The following is an 18341-nucleotide window of genomic DNA, read 5'->3' on the forward strand; positions in this document are numbered from 1 at the left end:
CATGATTATTGAGATTTAGTACCGGAACACTTTAAAAAAAATTAAGACTAAACACTTTAAAAAAAACTTGAATTTGAAGTTTTTGGTATAAAAAAAAAACTTGATATTTAATTTATAAGAATTAAATTTAAAAAAATTAGGTCTATACATAACAAGTCTGAGCGTTAAATTTTTGTATAAAACATAACCCGTCCCGGACCATCGGTCCATAAACGATTCCTATTGGTCTTGGACCGGGCTTGTTTTGGCCATCTTTACATGTCTGTGTTAACATTGAGGTTCAATTTAATCGGCAAAGTTGAGTATTTTTTGGGTCGTGTTTTTTATTTGGCTTCGCTTTAGGATTTAATGGGATTAATTGATATGAACACACTGGACTTATAACTTCCATTTTATAATAAATCAAAATACATTTGACAAATTTATTATTTATTAAGAAATAAGATGAAATTTTAAAACCATAATAACTAATTAGAGGTTTTTAAAACATTAATTTTTATCAATGCTCCACTCATGAATCATAAAAATAAGTGTTTAATTAATAATTATTATATATAAAATGTTATAAATAATTATGGGTTTTTTAAGTTTTATAATTTCCAAACCATAAATATATAAAATAAAATAAAAAAGCAAAAAACAAAAAACAAAATTATTACGTTTTCTTAGCAAATTCGACTGGTGGATCTCAACAAACCACGGCTGCAATTTTCAGAAAATAATCGTAAAACCTAAATCCATAATCAGTTGGTGGATTCCAAGACTGTTGAAGATGATGATGGCTTTACAGTGTAACCCGCTTCTCCAATTATCCCATAAATTTAACAAAACAACATCAAGATACCATTTCAGCCCATTAATTTCAAACACCCATTTCCTCTCCATACGGAAAGATCCATTGTTTATCACTCCCAAGCTCTCAAACACCAGGTATTTTTCGATTTCAAAATTGTTACATCTTTTTCCCCGATTTCAGTACTACAGGTTTATAGGCTTTCATGATGATTTATATGACATGGAAAAGTACTATAGAGGTCAAAATTCTATGTTCGTCTTTTAATTTTGGGGATAGAGGGAGTAATGGTTTAACTTGCTGGCTATCTAGGGTTGTTTCTGCTTTGATTTCTGAAGAGAAAGTAGCGGAATCGAGCTTTTCCGGCACTGATGCGTTCAAGCTAACTTATTTGGAGGTGTGTTTTGTAACTTTTTGGTTATTGACTTGTGTGTATATCCTTTTAAGAAGAACAGCCATAGCAATGGTGATGTTCGAATGGCTAGTTTCTTTTCAATATGCCTAAACCCCTTATTGAATGGCCAAAAGGGGTTTCCTTTTTAGGGAGATTATTAGGTATATAACCTTAAATGAGATTTTAATCGGATACTCTTCTCATGAGTATAAGTCATTTTTTCTTGAATAGTTATGTAATGAATCTAATTAAAAACTCATTTAAGGTCAATGTTTAACAGAAGAATGTCATGTCACTTTCATATACAATAATGCTTAAAAACTTGTCAGGAAGGTCATGGATTTAAAAAACACTTTTGTGGGGAGGTCATTTAACTAAATAACCCCCCACTATTAGCCCAATAACCCTCTAGTGATTTCTAAGTTTTCACCATAGCACACTGTTTAAAATAAGGGCATACTGCTTTGATCCAGAACCAGATCAAACGAAGGTCATTAAACTAATTTTATTATATAGAAAGACATGTTCTTAATTGAAAACTCATTTAAAGTCTTTATGCGAAGGACCTGATTTAGCAAGATTTTGGTGTATGAAGTTTGTGTGTGGTCTTTGAGTAGCACATTGTTGGACATTTGTGATTCAGGGCAATAGTTGGTTATGGGAGGTGGGAGGAGTGAAGATTCTAGTTGACCCGATATTAGTTGGTAACTTGGATTTTGGAATACCTTGGCTTTATGATGCTAGCAAGAAATATTTGAAGAACTTCCAGGTACGTTTTTTTCTATTTTTATGCAATTAAATGGCTGTTTTTGTTAATGTTTATAGTCATTTATAAGCTTGCAGCCTAATGATATTGATTTAGGTCCATAAGATTCTTTTATTTTGTCACCATCAAACTGTACTTTAGATATTTGACGAATAATCAAACATTATCCTTAAACCATATAACCATTCATACGTTGGTCACCTTGATTTCCTTATTCATTTTTTGATCTAAAGAAATTGGCGTTCTTTTTCTAAATTTATGTAGCTTTATTGCAGCTTACCGATCTTCCTGAAGTTAATTGCTTATTGATCACACAAAGCCTTGATGATCATTGCCATTTGAAGACATTGAAACCGCTTTCACAAAAGTTACCGAATCTTAAAGTAATAGCTACTCCGAATGCAAAGACACTCTTGGATCCTCTATTCAACAATGTAAGCATAATGACGGACTTCATGATTTCTGAAAATGTTAAGCATTTTCTAACTTTTAATCTTGATTCAAAAGAACTTTGGGGCCATTTACCAAATGTTTACTGGGTAAGTAAGCGCTTACCGGGTAAGTGCCACTTCCCTCAGTAACCTTATTGGGTAACATTCTCCACCACCACAATGGATTGTTGGTAAGTATCTCTTATCCGGGAAGCTCTAACCAGGTAAAAGTCTTCTCCCTCACTTATTGGCTAAGATTCTCAGTCCTTGCCGTGCTCACTTAGTAAGGTAAGTGGCACACAATAAGGGTTTGGTAAACGGCCCCTTCATGTTCTTGGCCAGAAAGTAGGACCAGTGACCGAAAGGTTGTAACTTGTAATGCAGTGAGAAATAAATAAACCTAATAGTAAAGTGGCCAGATAATATTTTATTCAATAGTACTGGTGCCAAACAAATATAACTTTCTGTAGTTTATAGGATTTCAGTTCAATATTTTTCTCCATTATGTTCGAAATGAAGTCATGTGGCCCATTAGAACTGCCAACACTTTTCTTTTTTGAATTTTCAGAAAAGTTAGGATGCGTTTGGCATGCTGGACATGACAGTACAAAAACTTGTTGCCCCACGTTTTGTGACATTTAGACTAGACACGACAAGACTGAGTAGGACAAAAATAAGGTGGAAAAAAGGGATATGGGATAAAATTGGCAAATTACTATATTACCCATGTCAAATTAGAACTCTAAAACCTTGCACAATTATTTCACCGGCCTATCTCACTCTTGCTCGTCTAGTTCAGTCCAGTCCAGTCCAGCCTCATCCTCATACCGAATGCACCTTAAAAGAACTAAATTTCTCATTCAACACATAACTATTGTTCCGAAAAGTAATGTCATCCATTCAATTCCACAATCTTTACTTTGATTCGATAGGTGAGAGTTAAATACAAGGGTAGTTTATGTATTCGATTAATAGTAGCCTATTTACATAAATATTTTTTATTGTTCCATGGGTTTAACCACAGCCACCTGCAAGTAACAAGTAAACAACTTCCAAGTGAAACTTTTTGTTATGCTTAACCGGACTCTGTCTGATCTTCACCTGTGGTCATTAAGATGTTACCACACATTTCACACCCGCTCTACTTTCAGGCAGAGGTTAGGTCTGTATACATTTTACCCTCCCAGACATCACCTCTATGTGGATATATTGGGCTCGTTTGGTTTGATTTGGTTTGGTTTATGTTTCTGATATACTTGTAACTATGCCTGTACATTTCAGGTCATATACTTAGAACCTGGCGAAAACTCTGAAATTCAAACGAGTGAAGGTTCTTATGTTAAAGTGCGGGCAACTGCAGGGCCTGTTCTTGGACCTCCTTGGCAACGCCCTGAAAATGGGTACATAATGCTTTTTTTTTTTGCTCAGAAAGATGAACGAAAAAACTAGTGAATCATATTTGTCTTAAGCTCTACATGCTTCAGGTACATTGTCACTTCTCCGAGACAAAAACTTTGTCTTTACTACGAACCACATTGTGTCTACAACGATGAGATCATTGGAAAGGAACAGGCTGATATCGTCATTACACCTGTTATCAAGCAGCTTTTGCCGAGTTTCACTTTGGTGTCTGGACAGGAAGATGCTGTTCGACTTGCAAGGCTGCTTCGTTCCAAGTAATCTAACGTGACTTTTGAGAGCCTGGGAACTCACTATTTCATGAATTATTCATGATGCATAATCCTAAGATATTCATGAATGCATTTTCATTATGAATACCTATTATGATTATTCATCATGAGTAGTTGGTTCTAATGTTCTAAAACTATGTACGGTTCTTATACCAAAATGGATATAATTTTTACACTCGTTGTTTCTTTTTTCTACAGATTTGTCGTGCCAATGAAAAACGGAGACCTTGATAGCAAAGGCGCTCTTGCAAGTCTAGTCCGGTCTGATGGAACCTTGGAATCGTTCAAGGTACAGTTCTTGAATCCTACAACTTGTAATGTTATCGTTTTGCAATTAATAAGCGAGTAAGTTTGTAATGCAGGAGCTTTTATCGAAGGATCTACCCGATGCAAAGATACTCGAACCCGTCCCTGGTGTACCCCTCGATATATCACCATCTTAGGCGTTATGTTAACATTACTTGTGTTTTCTAATCGCTTTGTAGATTACTTTCACCGTTGCTGGTGGTCATAGATTTTACACTTGTATACGTAGAGAGGCTATGTTTGTAAACTCTAGCATTCCCTGTATATATCTATATATTTATATTTATATTTATATGTCCGTTAAAGAAATGAATTTTACTTTTTACTGTTACTTACTGTTTACTAGTCTCCGTTCTTCTTTCCTTGTCTCTCATTCTCACACTTCTGCACAATCCGAGGGATTTTACAAAAACAATCGCTCTACAATTTGGCATATGAAATATATTTGTGCACATCTTATTCTTGGGACCCTCCTTCCGAATGTTGCATATTCCGCATATTGGAGTGAATCCCGGGATACCCACAAACACGAACCTAATGGGCCAATCAGATTCGGATTAAAACATACGGAATTATATATCTGGATGTTATAAAGAATTTAAATATCAAAATTGTCATTTTTCAAGTTGTCTATTCAATTTTGAAAATGAAATGACATTGGACCATTGTATTTCTTGTTTTATTTAATTAAAAGCTTGTTCGAGTTCATCCTTTCTTCCAGTATTAATATCAGTAACACGTTACGTGGGGAAAAGGGTCATTTACATAATTATTTGTGTAATTTATAATGATATAAAGTACAAGACTTTGTTAAAAGACCAAATGCATTTTGGTTACCGAGTACATTCTATTATGAAATCAATGGTTGAGATAAATAGAATCCAAACCTGTTCGATTTGTCATCGGATCACGTACTATACATGATAATATAGAATATTATCGGGTTACAGTACCATATTAGTATTATAAGTTAAAGATATCATACAGTTTTCGAATATCTTTTTGTTCAAATCTAATACATGTTTATTAAAAATCAAAAAGAGACAAATGACCTTTCATTCAGCCAAGGGACGTATTCATTTCCTAAGCACATATTTCAAATAGTACCTTATTTTTCTATTTTAAGTAAAATATTTTTTTTACAAAATACCAATAAATATTATAATATTCATTTATAAGATATATAAAAAGTAAGTATTTACTAATTTGATCAAAATCGCTTATTATTATATTATTTAGTGGAGTCGTTTGAATTTTAGCGAAAACTACAAAGTCAAAGTCAAATCGTATTGGTTTTATTTTGTTTTTATTTTTTCTTTTTTCTTTATACTCCGATTAAAATCTATCCGTTATTCCATGTCGATCCATTTGGATTTTACATTCATGTCTATCTTCAAATTCATATGTTATATTTTTGTTTATGTGATTTCGTATTTTATGCTAATAAATGTGAATACACTCAAACATGCGCATATTGATATTCTCCAACTTGAACAAAAAGTTGATTATCAGTAACTTTAACCGATCCAACATGAAACCTGTCTCCAAAGACATCAATGTCATGGGGCATTTTTTTTTGCTTACTTGGCGCCTGAGACTAACCCCCAGGGAGGCTGGTATTGAACCTAGGACTTGGGCAAATTCGTTCTACCTCTTTGCCAACTAAGCTACACGCCAGAGACGATTGATATTCTCTAACAGGTATATTAACTTTGTATCAAATCAAACGAGCCAACATGCGTACCAAACACAACGAGTAAATTGATACTAGGTACAGTCAATTGGTAGTATCATACTAAGTATGCAAACTTAGTTGTTATAGTATTAGAAATTGCATACTACTTTAATACCGTGGTACTGACTTATTTAGTTATAAAGCATAGTTATTGATTTTAAAGCTTTGTATTACTAACTTTTCTATTCGGTTATTTGAATGTTTGCAAGTTTTATTTTTACAATAAAAAAGAACCCTAAAAAATATGTACCAATTATTAGAGGTATTGCCCCTTAGACCCCGCAAGAGGGCACGACCCCCTTGGAACCCCCCCCCCCCCCCCCCCCGGGCGGGCATTACATGGCATCATTTAATGATCACAATATCTAATTAACTTATACGAGTGTGCATTTTACATCTTTGAGCTCGTGCTAACCAACAACCTCAATCTCTTTTATGAATCCAATTACATAAAATGAATCGACGATTTCACTAGCATTATCAACAATATCAATTTTAATCAATATAAGACAAGCTCTCATAAAATGAATAAATTCGTTTAGACGCACGTAAATAAGAGCAAGATAATACATAATATATAAGAAAATTATCGATAACAAACATAATTATTGTACATGTAAAAAATATAATATTTTATTTTCTTTAAATAATAAAAATTAGAAAGATAAAATATGATTGAAGAACAAGAGATAGATTCCAATTTGTATATAATATTTGGTATGACTGCATTTATAAATAATACTACGTGGCCAATTCATCCTTTCACTTTAAGCAGCAACTTAATTGGTGTTGGTGGGTGGAGTCCGTTATCATTGATTTTGTATAATTTTAAACACAAAATATTTTTTTCCTTCTCAAAAATAACCCGGACAAATTATATAAAAAAAATAACGTAGTTTAACTTGATTTTTATTTTTGGTAACGTACTTTCAAAACTTTCATTTTGGTATCTAAAATGTAAAGTTTTGAACATTTAAGTACCCAGGTAACGGATTGAAGCATTAACTAGTTATCATGCTAATGTGACGAGTGATGTGGTATCTAACTCAGTATTATTTGATGACATAGATATCTTAATCTAATCGGTTAATGCTTCAACATGTTTAACCGGTTACTCGGGTACTTAAAATGTTTACAACTTTACATTTTAGATACCAAAATGAAAATTTTGAAAGTTCGTTACCTGAAATATGAATCAAGTTAAAGTACGTTGTTTTTTCATGAAATTTGCCCAAATAACTAAACTATCAATATTGAGTTAAAATTGTTGCTTTTTTACTTTTAAAATCTAAATCTAAATAAAACTGTCGACGTGAATCACACTTTTTTTTATTGTATCACAACATCTTATCTGTATCACAAATAATCACTAATGATTGAGACAAAAGACACAAAAGAAAATAACAAATGTAACAATATCATAGTCAGTTTCAAGACAGATAAATACTTTACACCTTATACAAAAGTCAATTAAGAAATTTTAATGACTGATAAGTAATATTAAAACTTAGTAATGTTTATATCTCATATAAAATTAATCATGATACACATAAGTTGATCTACATATTTATGGTTAAATAAAATCAAAAATGCAAACCACAAGGGTGGTGTTTGATTGGTTTGAGTTTGAGCTCCAAAGGTTAAAAATGTTTAGAGGTCTTAGGTTTGAATCCAATGAGAAATAAAAAGTCCACTATGGCTATGAAGATTCAAATGCGGTGACTCCGATCTATCTGCAAAACGAGTAATCGTCATAGGATTAGTCGAATCGCATAACGAGTTGGATATCAAGGTTAATAAAAAGTACAAGAAATTATAACATAAGATACAAGTTGTGTTGCATGAATATTAATAATGGATGGAATCTAAGATGATAATATAAAAAAATAAGGAATATACTCCACCAATGGGCAATGACGATTTTCATCCCACAAATGCCCTTCGAATATTCGGACATTTACCCACTTAAAAAAATTGATATAATTATTTATTTTAGCATATGGCCCACATAATATTTTATATTATCTAATTTATTAGCCTAATTATTATTATTATTCTTACCAAAGAAAAAATATTAGTTTTCCATAGGTATATTTTATTTGATGAGTAGTTCAGAAATAATTTTAATTATTTATCAAATATAAGAAGAAATTGTCAATTATAATAAGGAAAAGTTTAAAAAAAACTCAACGAAGTTTTTCATTTTGAATGTTTTTAGGGGTTGTTTGTTTACCTTTTAATAGTTCTATTAAGAGGTAATATCTGAATTATTAAGAGGTGAATCTTGTTTGGCAAAWWTTTTTTTTGTCTTTTAATGATTCTAAAACTCTCTAAATGATTTTGTATCATAGACCTCCCTTAACCATTAAGTGTTATAGTTTCATCGTAAACAAATACCAAACAGTTAAATTTTCTTTTGCAATATATCATGAGAGCGTCTTAATCATTCTGATCACTTAATTATTCTGCATCAAACCATTCATCAATTGTCAAACAACCTCTTGGTCTTTAAACTATTTTTTAATTAAAAAAATCATTAAATTTTCTTATTTGAATGATTAAGTACATAAACTATTTTTTGAGTGAAAAATCATTAAACTTTTTCTTTTTAAATAACAAAACTATTAAACTCTTTTCATTTTTGATTGATTAAATCCATAAACATTTTTTAAATAAATAAGTCATTGCAGTTTTAAAATTGATTACCTACATCCTTTTAATACGAACTGATTAGTAAAATTCTGATAGTTTATTTTTTTTTTAATTAGGATCTTAATCATTAAAAATGTAAATAATAGTTTTTTCATTAAAAAGGTTAATTCAGAAACTTGATCATTAAAAAAGAAAAAATATAATGGTTTTTTCAAAAGAATAGTCTAAGGGGGTGTTTGAGATTGCTTATAAAAACAACTTATTGACTTATTCCGGTTTAACATCAATAATAAGAAGTTTTTGAAGAAGTTAAACTCTTCTGACTTATAATAAGTTGACAAACGCTTATATAAAAAAGCATAAATTGTTTTAAATAAGCAATCTCAAATACCCCTAAAAACTATATCATCTAAAATGAAAAAGTTTGTTTTTCCTATTATAATATGATGACAATGGAAGAAACGTAATTTTGATATGCAAGCATTTGAAAATAGAAATAGGAAAAGAAAAAGAAAAAGAAAAAGAAAAAGAAAATTTAATTTTCTTTTAATAAATTGAAAGTTAAAAATGGAGGTTTGTCTTATGTTTGGAAATTGGATAGTATTGGTTTGGTATCCGTCGCCAAATTCATGTAGAGATGCCACGTGTAATATAAATATATTTTTGGTACGGAATTTTGGTATCAAGAATTGACACATTGGTTGTTTTTCCTCTTGAAAATAAAATAAATAAAAATATAACTTTCTGCCAGGTGGCCCAATCCGATTAAGTCTTTTAAAATAGCTCTTTGTTATATTATTTGATTTTATTGCTTTTAGTGTAAAATTTAATTGGTTTAAATGCATGAAATAGCAACCTACTTTCATAAAATTTCCTATTATAGCATTGTTTTTTTTATTATAACAATGTACTTTCAAATTATTTTTTATTAAGGCATTGTACTTTAAAAAATCTACCCATAATAACAATAGGTAACATGTTACCTTTTAAACCGGTTAACCCTTTGACTTTTTTGCTTGTGTGGCTTTAATGAGGTGATGTTAATGCCACATCATTTAGATGACTTAACTAAAATTAAAATAAAAACTTATTTCAAATTATTATTAGTGATTTTCATTTTTCATTGTTATGATCTAAAAACATTTAATTTTTTTTACTTTTTCTTATTAAGTTGCATTCAAATTAAATATTCTTAGAATAAAATATTTATTAAATAAATATGAAACATTATTTTTGCGATATATTTTGTTTGTAAAAAATGTAACTTTTCCTATTTTATGTTGTTCAAATAAATACATATCTTTTAAAGTTCTCTTTAAAATATTAATGAAATAAATTGTTATCTATATTTTTTTTAATATTGTTATATTAATAAATAATTCAAAAAAGTCTAACTAATGTAATATATTTAAACGTCAAATAAAAAGTTTTTGAACAAATATAATATATTATTTAAAAGATAATATTTTTTGGTAAAAAATGAGCAATTCTTTTTTTTTTTCAAAAAAAACATATTTTTTAAAAATGTTAGCGAGATAAGTTGTGTTCTACTAGTTTTATTGATATTGACATATTAATGAATAATTTAGAATTTTTTTAATTCATTTATTAAATAACATGTAAAATATCTAAATATTAAAATTAAAAATATAGTGTTTAATAAGAACTAGTAGATGCTATAATAAAATAATTTTGAAAGTAAAATGATGTGGTAAGAAAGTCACATCACTATAGTACATGTGGACAGCCTACGTGGACAATGAGGTGGCATGAAAACCAAGTATAATGGGTAAATTTACATCGAAAGGTTACCCAATGCTATAATGGGTAAATTTTTCAAAGTACATTGTCTTAATAAAAAATAGTTTGAAAGTACATTGATGTAATAAGAAAAACTGAAAGTACAATGTTATAATAAAAAAATTTATGAAAGTAGATTGTTATTTTGTGTATTTTGCCCAATTTAATTTTGGTCCATAGGTTTACTGAAAAACTTAAGGGTGAGAACTAAATTTTGATAAGTCTAGAATTATTTTTGTGGTTGCATTTTGTTTTAGAAATAGTTTTTTTGTCTGTTTGTTAGTTGTTGAATGGTTTGGTGTAAAATGATTAAGTGGTCAGAATGATTAAAAGACTCTCATGATATAGTATAAAATAAAATTTAATTGTTTGGTAATTGCTTACAATGAAATTAGGATCCTTAATGTTTAAGGGAGACTCGTGATACAAAATTATTCAGAGAGTTTTAGAACCATTAAGAGACAATTTTTTTTATCAAACAAAATTCACCTCTTAACAATTCAGATACTACCTCTTAATGAAATGTATTTTTACCTCTTAACAACCCCTTGGTCATTAGTTTCGTTAATGAAAGGTATTTTTTTTTACTATTTTTTTTGTTTTTTTTTTTTGTTTTACTTATTAATCATTTTTCTACTATAGAATTAGATAAAAAAATATTGTATAATATATTTTAATTCTATACCTAATGTATATATATATACATATGAAAACTTAGGACCATGTGAGATCAACCCGTTCTAATGAGACTAGGTGTTAGTTGGGTTGAGTGATTGAGTTGAAGTCATTTGAACAACTCAACCCTGTGTTTATGGTCTGGAAAATCTCATTCAACTCAAACCAAAGTACAACCTAACCCAACTCCTGTACAGGTTGGTCGGGTTAGTCAAGTAAATATTTTGGACATCAAAATATTCTCTTAACCTTGAATGTGTTGTATTTTGTACTTGTAATCTATTTTCATCATCAATCATTTGATACAATTTATTCATACTTCTTAAATCTTAAGTATATCACATTTAACTATTTTTCTCAATTTGCATATATATGTTTATATTTACTAGACATATATACCAAAGAGTTATAAAGAGATGGAAAATAGATTGAAAATATGTGTACACGAAAAGAGTATGGTGTAATTGTCTAATGTTCATTTAATAGGGACTTAACAATCATATTAAATTCAAGAAATAAAAGAATATCAGGTTCATCGGGTTGGAATGAGCTCAAATTATCGTAACACAATATCTACGGTTTGAAGATTTTACAACTTGATTAGACATCGGGTTGCTTCGGTTTGGATTATTTCACATTGAGTTGCTGACTGGGTTGGTCAGATTTTTTTAGCATGCCTACGTAAGACCACAAAAATAACATTGAACCTTTACAACAAAGTATTTTGAAGGTAAACCTTCACGATATTTTGTTGTGAGGGTTCACTATTTTTTGTTCATTCACAATGTTTTGTTGTGAAGATTCAATGCTATTTTGTGGTCTAACATGTCTCACATGAATCCAACTTTACACACACATGTATATATATAGAACACAGTTTCATACATTGGAAAAGGAACTCATCCCCCCTCGACCGTGAACCCACACCCTATCCCTTCATGTTCGTTGATTACCTTCTCCAACTAGCCTTCTCACATGGACAAGATCTCCTAAGGCAAAACCTTCGCACGAAAAGTGGTCATCTTTTCCAAACCTTCCCCCAAAACCGATTACCTCCAAGAAACCTTGTATACCCACCACTCCCCCACCCCAAAACGAAATATAGGTTTCCATCTCATAGGGTTCAAGGGGGTTTGATTATAGACGGGTGTACAAGCATCTGTTGCGAGAGGTGAGTGACCTAATGGTGTTCGAAGGGGGATGAGAACCACCTTATATTGATTTTTTAAGAATTTTTTTTATTGCTGATAAATGTAACAATGGTTAACAAGTTGAAACATATATTATTGTGATTTGAAGAGATTAGCTCCGGTTTAATAACAAATCAAAATGGTTAACAAGTTGAAACAGATTGAGTGATATTTGGTAAATGGGGAATTTTTAAAGTCAACATTAACATCCTGGTTTATCTGTACCAAGAAATGTAGTTTGACTTGAAACATATTTTTAGCAGTAGTGTTTGCTTCGTATAAAAAGTTGTTTAATAAGATATAATTTAGAAAAGGCAAAAATCACAATTTAACTCTCATTTTATTAATCGCTTATATATATATATATATATATATATATATATATAAATTTGGAATCAAATATTTTCAAATGAAAATCTTGGATTTTTATCAACTTACAATAAAATATGTTGCATCTTTTGGAATGGACTGAGTATTGTTAATAGAAATAATATTTGATCAAGTCATTTTCGATTATAATATATATGCTGAAAATCTAAAGAATTATCAAGTCTAAGATATAGAAGCCAAATAAATAATTATTCATACGTATTTATGGAGTGTAAGCATTAGTGGATACACGAAACTAATGAGGTGGGGGCACGTCGGATGGAGCTTGGAGGAGGGAAACATATGACCATATGAGACTGGAGAGAAATCATGTAAGACGATAATGAAAATAGAAAATTTAAGCTAGTCAATAAAGGTTTTTGGTTTTTGACTGGTTAGATATACCCCTGAGTGTTATTCTTATTTCGAGGCTATATACATGTTTTCCTTTATTGATATACTGTTTTATGTGCCTTGTTCTAAAATATACGTGTGAAGTAACTTACTTTTTAATCTAGTTTATGTAAGAGAAATCCCACATAAGAAAATGCAGTTCCATTCCGAATTTTTAAAAATTATATTCATTATTAGAGTATAGTTCTATGAAATTTCTTTAAATTGGATAATCAAAATTCAAAATATCTTAAAATTACTTATAACTTCAACAGTTTTTCCATTTTAGAGATTACACATTGATTATATTATTAAAATATTTCACTTATCTAATTAAAATATTATTTTTTTCATAGACATTTAGGGGTTATTTACCAAATGTTTATTGAGTCAGTATTTATCGATAAGACTCACCATCCTCTTTTACCTAGTCGGGTAACATTCTCGGCCATGGATCAAAATGATTCTTCGTAAGCGTTAACTAGGGGTGCTCAAAAACCCGACCAACCTGATCAACCCAACAGGAAATAACCCAACCTGATGTCTAATGGAGTTGTAAAATTGTCAAACCGTAGGGATTGAGTTGATATTGAGTTACTATTATTTGAACCCAACCCAACCCAACAAACTCGATATCCTTTTATTTCTTGGATTTAATATGATTGTCGAATTTATGTTAACATATACATTAGACAATTACACTATCAGAAATGCTTTTCATGTACACATGCATATTTTCAATCTATTCACATCCCTATATATAGTTCATTCGTATATATGTTCAGTAACTTTGAACATATATATGTAAATTAAGAAAATTAACTGAATGTGATATACATAAAAAATATGGATAAGTTGTATCAAATGGTTGATGATGAAAAAGAAATTATGAGTAGATAAATAACATATTCAAGGTTAGAAGAATATTTTAATATATCAAAGTATCAACCCGACCAACCCGTACGGATTGAGTTGGGTTAAGATTTTTCAAACCGCAAACATTGAGTTGAGTTGTTCAAATGTCTTCAACCCGATCAACTCAGACCATGAGCACCCCTAATGTTAACTGGATAAAAGTCTTCTATCTCATTTACCGAGTATGAACCTCGGTTATCGCCACACCCTTTACCAGCTAAGATTATGGTTCTTGTTATGCTCAGTTGCTCACTCACCAAGTAAGGTAAATGACCTAGTAAACAATTACTCGATAAACATTTTGTAAACGACCCGTTGGTTTCAAATTTTCTTATTGATGAAAATATAATAAAAAAAGATTTCTCTTTCATGGTAATTATTTTTTAGGTGAAGAACTTTATAATCTCCCTCCTATTTTCTCTATTTAAAAAAACTTTTAAGATATAACAAAGAAAACTTGTTTAGAATCTTATTTTCTCAAATTTAAAAGGCACGTCGGATTAAAATGTGGTAAGTTTTGGGTGACTTGATTGAGATCTATCGTTAGATTGTAATTGACGCTTCAATATTATTATTATTAGGTCAAGCAATTTTCTACTAATTTAATATAATATTATATCTTATTTTTATTTTTATTTTAATTTTAAAATAGAAAAACGAGGATATGTTACTCAATAGTCAAGATTCTCCATCTTATTCTCATTGATTATTCTCAACGTGGAGGTTGGATCTCAAACCCAAACCCAAACCCCCTCTTTTCAGAAGTCAATTACACATCTACCCTCTTTGCTTTTCACGATATTTATGAAAATACTGCGAAAATTCGATGTCTTCTTCCTGTAAAAATTCAATGCTTTTTTCCTTGAGAAGGTTATGAATGTCCGGAAAGTTTCATGTCTATTTGTTGTAAAGATCATGCGTTTAACCGGTAAAGGTAAAAATCCCATCCATTACTTCAAAGGTGGTATAACCGGTTACGTAAAGAGTGGGTGGGCCTACCTCATCTTCTCTTTCTCCTAACAACCGGCGATAATTCATCATCGAGAATTGAACATTATAACATACGAACATCTTTTATTCATCATCAAAAGTTAATCCTATATAGATGGGGTCATTCAAAGGAGAACTTAGTATTTTGGTGAGATCCAATCTTAACCACAAATTAAAGTTTAAATTAGAAAAAACTAATAGTTTTGGTAATTTTGACTTAAAATAATAAATAATGATATTTTAGGCATTTTAGAAATGGGAAAATTGTATTAAAATGGAACCAACTTGCACTTGATTCCTATTTTGGAAACCAACTTGTAAAATAATTATTGAAAAATAACTAAAATTCGTTTTTTTTTCAAAAATTAATGCAATAAAATCTATTTTTCATTTCAAATCTCGTTTTTTTTTTTTAAATTCAGATATCAAATTGAAGATTTTTTCAAAAAAAATCCAAATTACCACAATAAAAATTGTTTTTTACTAATGCGATAAAAAATCAATTTAATAGAAAAAAATTAATTGATGCAATAAAAAATAAATATTAAATATCACATTTAAGATTTTTATATATAACCAATCCGTATCAATATTAAAGTTTAAATCAAATTTGGCAAATCAAACCAAAAATTTGATAGAGACGCTTAAATTACCTGTTACATGTTCAACAGATCAACCAGACCCTTAAATAAACAAAAAGTTTGATAAAGACTCCTAAATGACGATTTTGAAAGTTGGTTCCCCAAAATTGAAATCAGGTGAAAGTTGTTTCCATTTTGGTGCAATTTTTCCTTTAGAAATCTTATATCTCTCCTCTCTTGTCTCCCTTCCGACATGAACATTCCACCGTGATGCCCACCGTACACACATGTTGTGAAACATTGATAAAGATCATTCTATCTATATACCTACAGATACTTACTAATGTCCACTGTGATACCCATTGTATACACGTTGTGTTGATACCTAAAAATACACAATGTGATACACTATAAACAATAAAAGACACATAATGTGGTACAACGGAACAACAGAAATACACTTTATGTTACTTGCTTCGAGGATTCAAAGATAATACACTATCGAGAGTTACAAAATTTCCTATTTATGGGAGTTATGAGTTTTCTATTTATGATTTTCAATTTATTTAATGAATAATATAATTATCTTAAATGAGTGACTCACATTAGATATCACAATTTTTCAAATTATTGAGTTCTTATTTAATTAGACCCTTATATATATACATACAAGGTTGTTCTAGTGAGAAGAATAGTTAAAGTGAGAAACATAACAAATGATCTCCATATTTGGATGCACATTAGAATGAGATGCACTTAGATGAGATGCACTAGATCAATCCCCTTATCAAACGTGATTCATGGATGGTTTTAAGATTAAAGGTAATCAAGAGTCCGGATCCCTTCTTTCGTTTTTCACTTTAATCCTCATTTTCACACGATCATTTGCCTATACATACATACTTATATAAAGACAACTTTATATAAGTTACTTGAGGGTCGGTTTCCAATGAGAATGAGAGTTAAAATGAAAAAGCGTAAGAAGGGATCTTCACCCTTGGATGCACATTATGATGAGATGCACCAAGATCCATCAATATCAATCTCCATATCAAGCGCGATTCATGGGTGAGTTTGAGATTAAAGTTGATCAAGGGTCCAGATTTCTTCTTACATTTCTAATGCTTTTCACCTTAACTTTTTTTCTCACACAAACGTCATCGGTTATTTAATATGTGTGCTAATTTTAAACATTATTCTCATAATTAATGTAATTGATTTATAAATCTTGTTGAACAAAAGGCTTGTTATCCTCTTTATTTTCTAGTAACAACTAACAAACCCATATCTCTTTGTATGAAAGTGTTCCAACACGTAATTTTTTTGTAGTACCTTTGGCAAAAAGTACAAACTTGTTCGGTAAGTTTTATCTTAAAAAGTACTTATTTTATTTTTATTTTTAATTATCAAACAAATGTGTTTTTATATTTAAATACAAAATAATCGTTAAGACCCATTACATTTCGTACAAACCCACAATTAGTTCGATAAAAAGTTACTTTATATGTAAATATAAAATATAAAATATTATAAATTTTCATAACAAAAAAAGTTAAATTCACCGAGGAAATTATAGATAAATGTAGGTTGATTTTTTTTTTTTCAAGAATTACTATAAAATATTTTAATTTTGTTAGGACAGAAGTCTAAAGGTGGTGAAATTTGAAGTTAATGTAAATCGAAAATTAAATTGTTTTAAATTCATTTATTTTTTATTTTAGAAATAAGGGTTGTTGTTCATGCCTTTCCGACTTGTGTTAACCCCCTACCTCTCATATTCCCTTTAACATTATGCATCTGACCGTCTTCTAAAACGCCTTTGGAATATCGATAAACACCAAACTAGTTAAGAAACTAAATGTTAGCTGATAAACTAGTTGTTAGAACATTTCCAGCATCTTCTCTAGAAGAAGAAAATAAATTTTTTGAGAAGTTTAAACATTTTTTTATTCTTCAAAATGCAGAAAAATATGGAGGTTCAACTGCGATGACTTCATGCAATCCTGGTCACCTAGGAGGCAGGAGATTAGTCGGTGTGCATAGGGGTGTATACAAGTCGAACTTTTAACGAGCTTCTCGAGCTCGAGCTTGATAATTCTCGAGCTCGAGTCGATCTCAAACACAAAATAAAGATCGCTCAACTAACTAGTCGAACTCTGTAACACCAATAATTGACTCAACTCGGTCAAAAAGCTCAATATATTTATATGTTTGCAAAGTATATAATCAAAATATAAAAATAATCAAGCTTTATTAAATAGACGAGTTAAACAATCTCAAATTCGAGCTCGTGAACAAGCATCGAGCTCGAATCCCAACATTGAAAAAGTACTCAAGCTCGAGCTCGACTTTGAAAAGTCTGGTATTATTATTTTCATTCGAGCTAAAATAACTTGCTACTCAATTCGACTCGGCTTATTTACACCACGAAGTACACATAAACTTGCCTGAAAACTCATAATACTGTATTTTTGAAAAATTTAATTGAAAATGTATTTAATAGACATGAGAAAAGGTAGTAAAATCAGGAAAATATTAATAACTATTTCAAAAATTTAGCTTAAATTGACTTATAATTTATTAAAATGATTTAATAATTTTAAAAAATAGAAAAATTTATTATTTTTTTAAATAATTTAAACAAAAAATAAAATAACTTA

The 18341-nt window shown here is 30.0% G+C and overlaps 1 protein-coding gene across 1 annotated transcript; it reads left to right on the forward strand.

Moving 5' to 3' along the window:
• Window positions 1-696: 696 nt before the first annotated feature.
• On the forward strand, window positions 697-4685 carry LOC112522970. Its single transcript, XM_025132347.1, has 8 exons — window positions 697-930; window positions 1106-1190; window positions 1831-1956; window positions 2229-2387; window positions 3666-3784; window positions 3869-4060; window positions 4274-4364; window positions 4438-4685. Exons 1-8 carry the CDS (start codon window positions 773-775, stop codon window positions 4516-4518), a joined length of 1011 nt encoding a protein of 336 aa, XP_024988115.1. The 5' UTR covers window positions 697-772; the 3' UTR covers window positions 4519-4685.
• Window positions 4686-18341: the final 13656 nt, after the last annotated feature.

This window comes from Cynara cardunculus, assembly GCF_001531365.2.
Source record: "Cynara cardunculus var. scolymus isolate 2C chromosome LG 12, CcrdV1, whole genome shotgun sequence".
NCBI classification, from domain to species: Eukaryota; Viridiplantae; Streptophyta; class Magnoliopsida; order Asterales; family Asteraceae; genus Cynara; species Cynara cardunculus.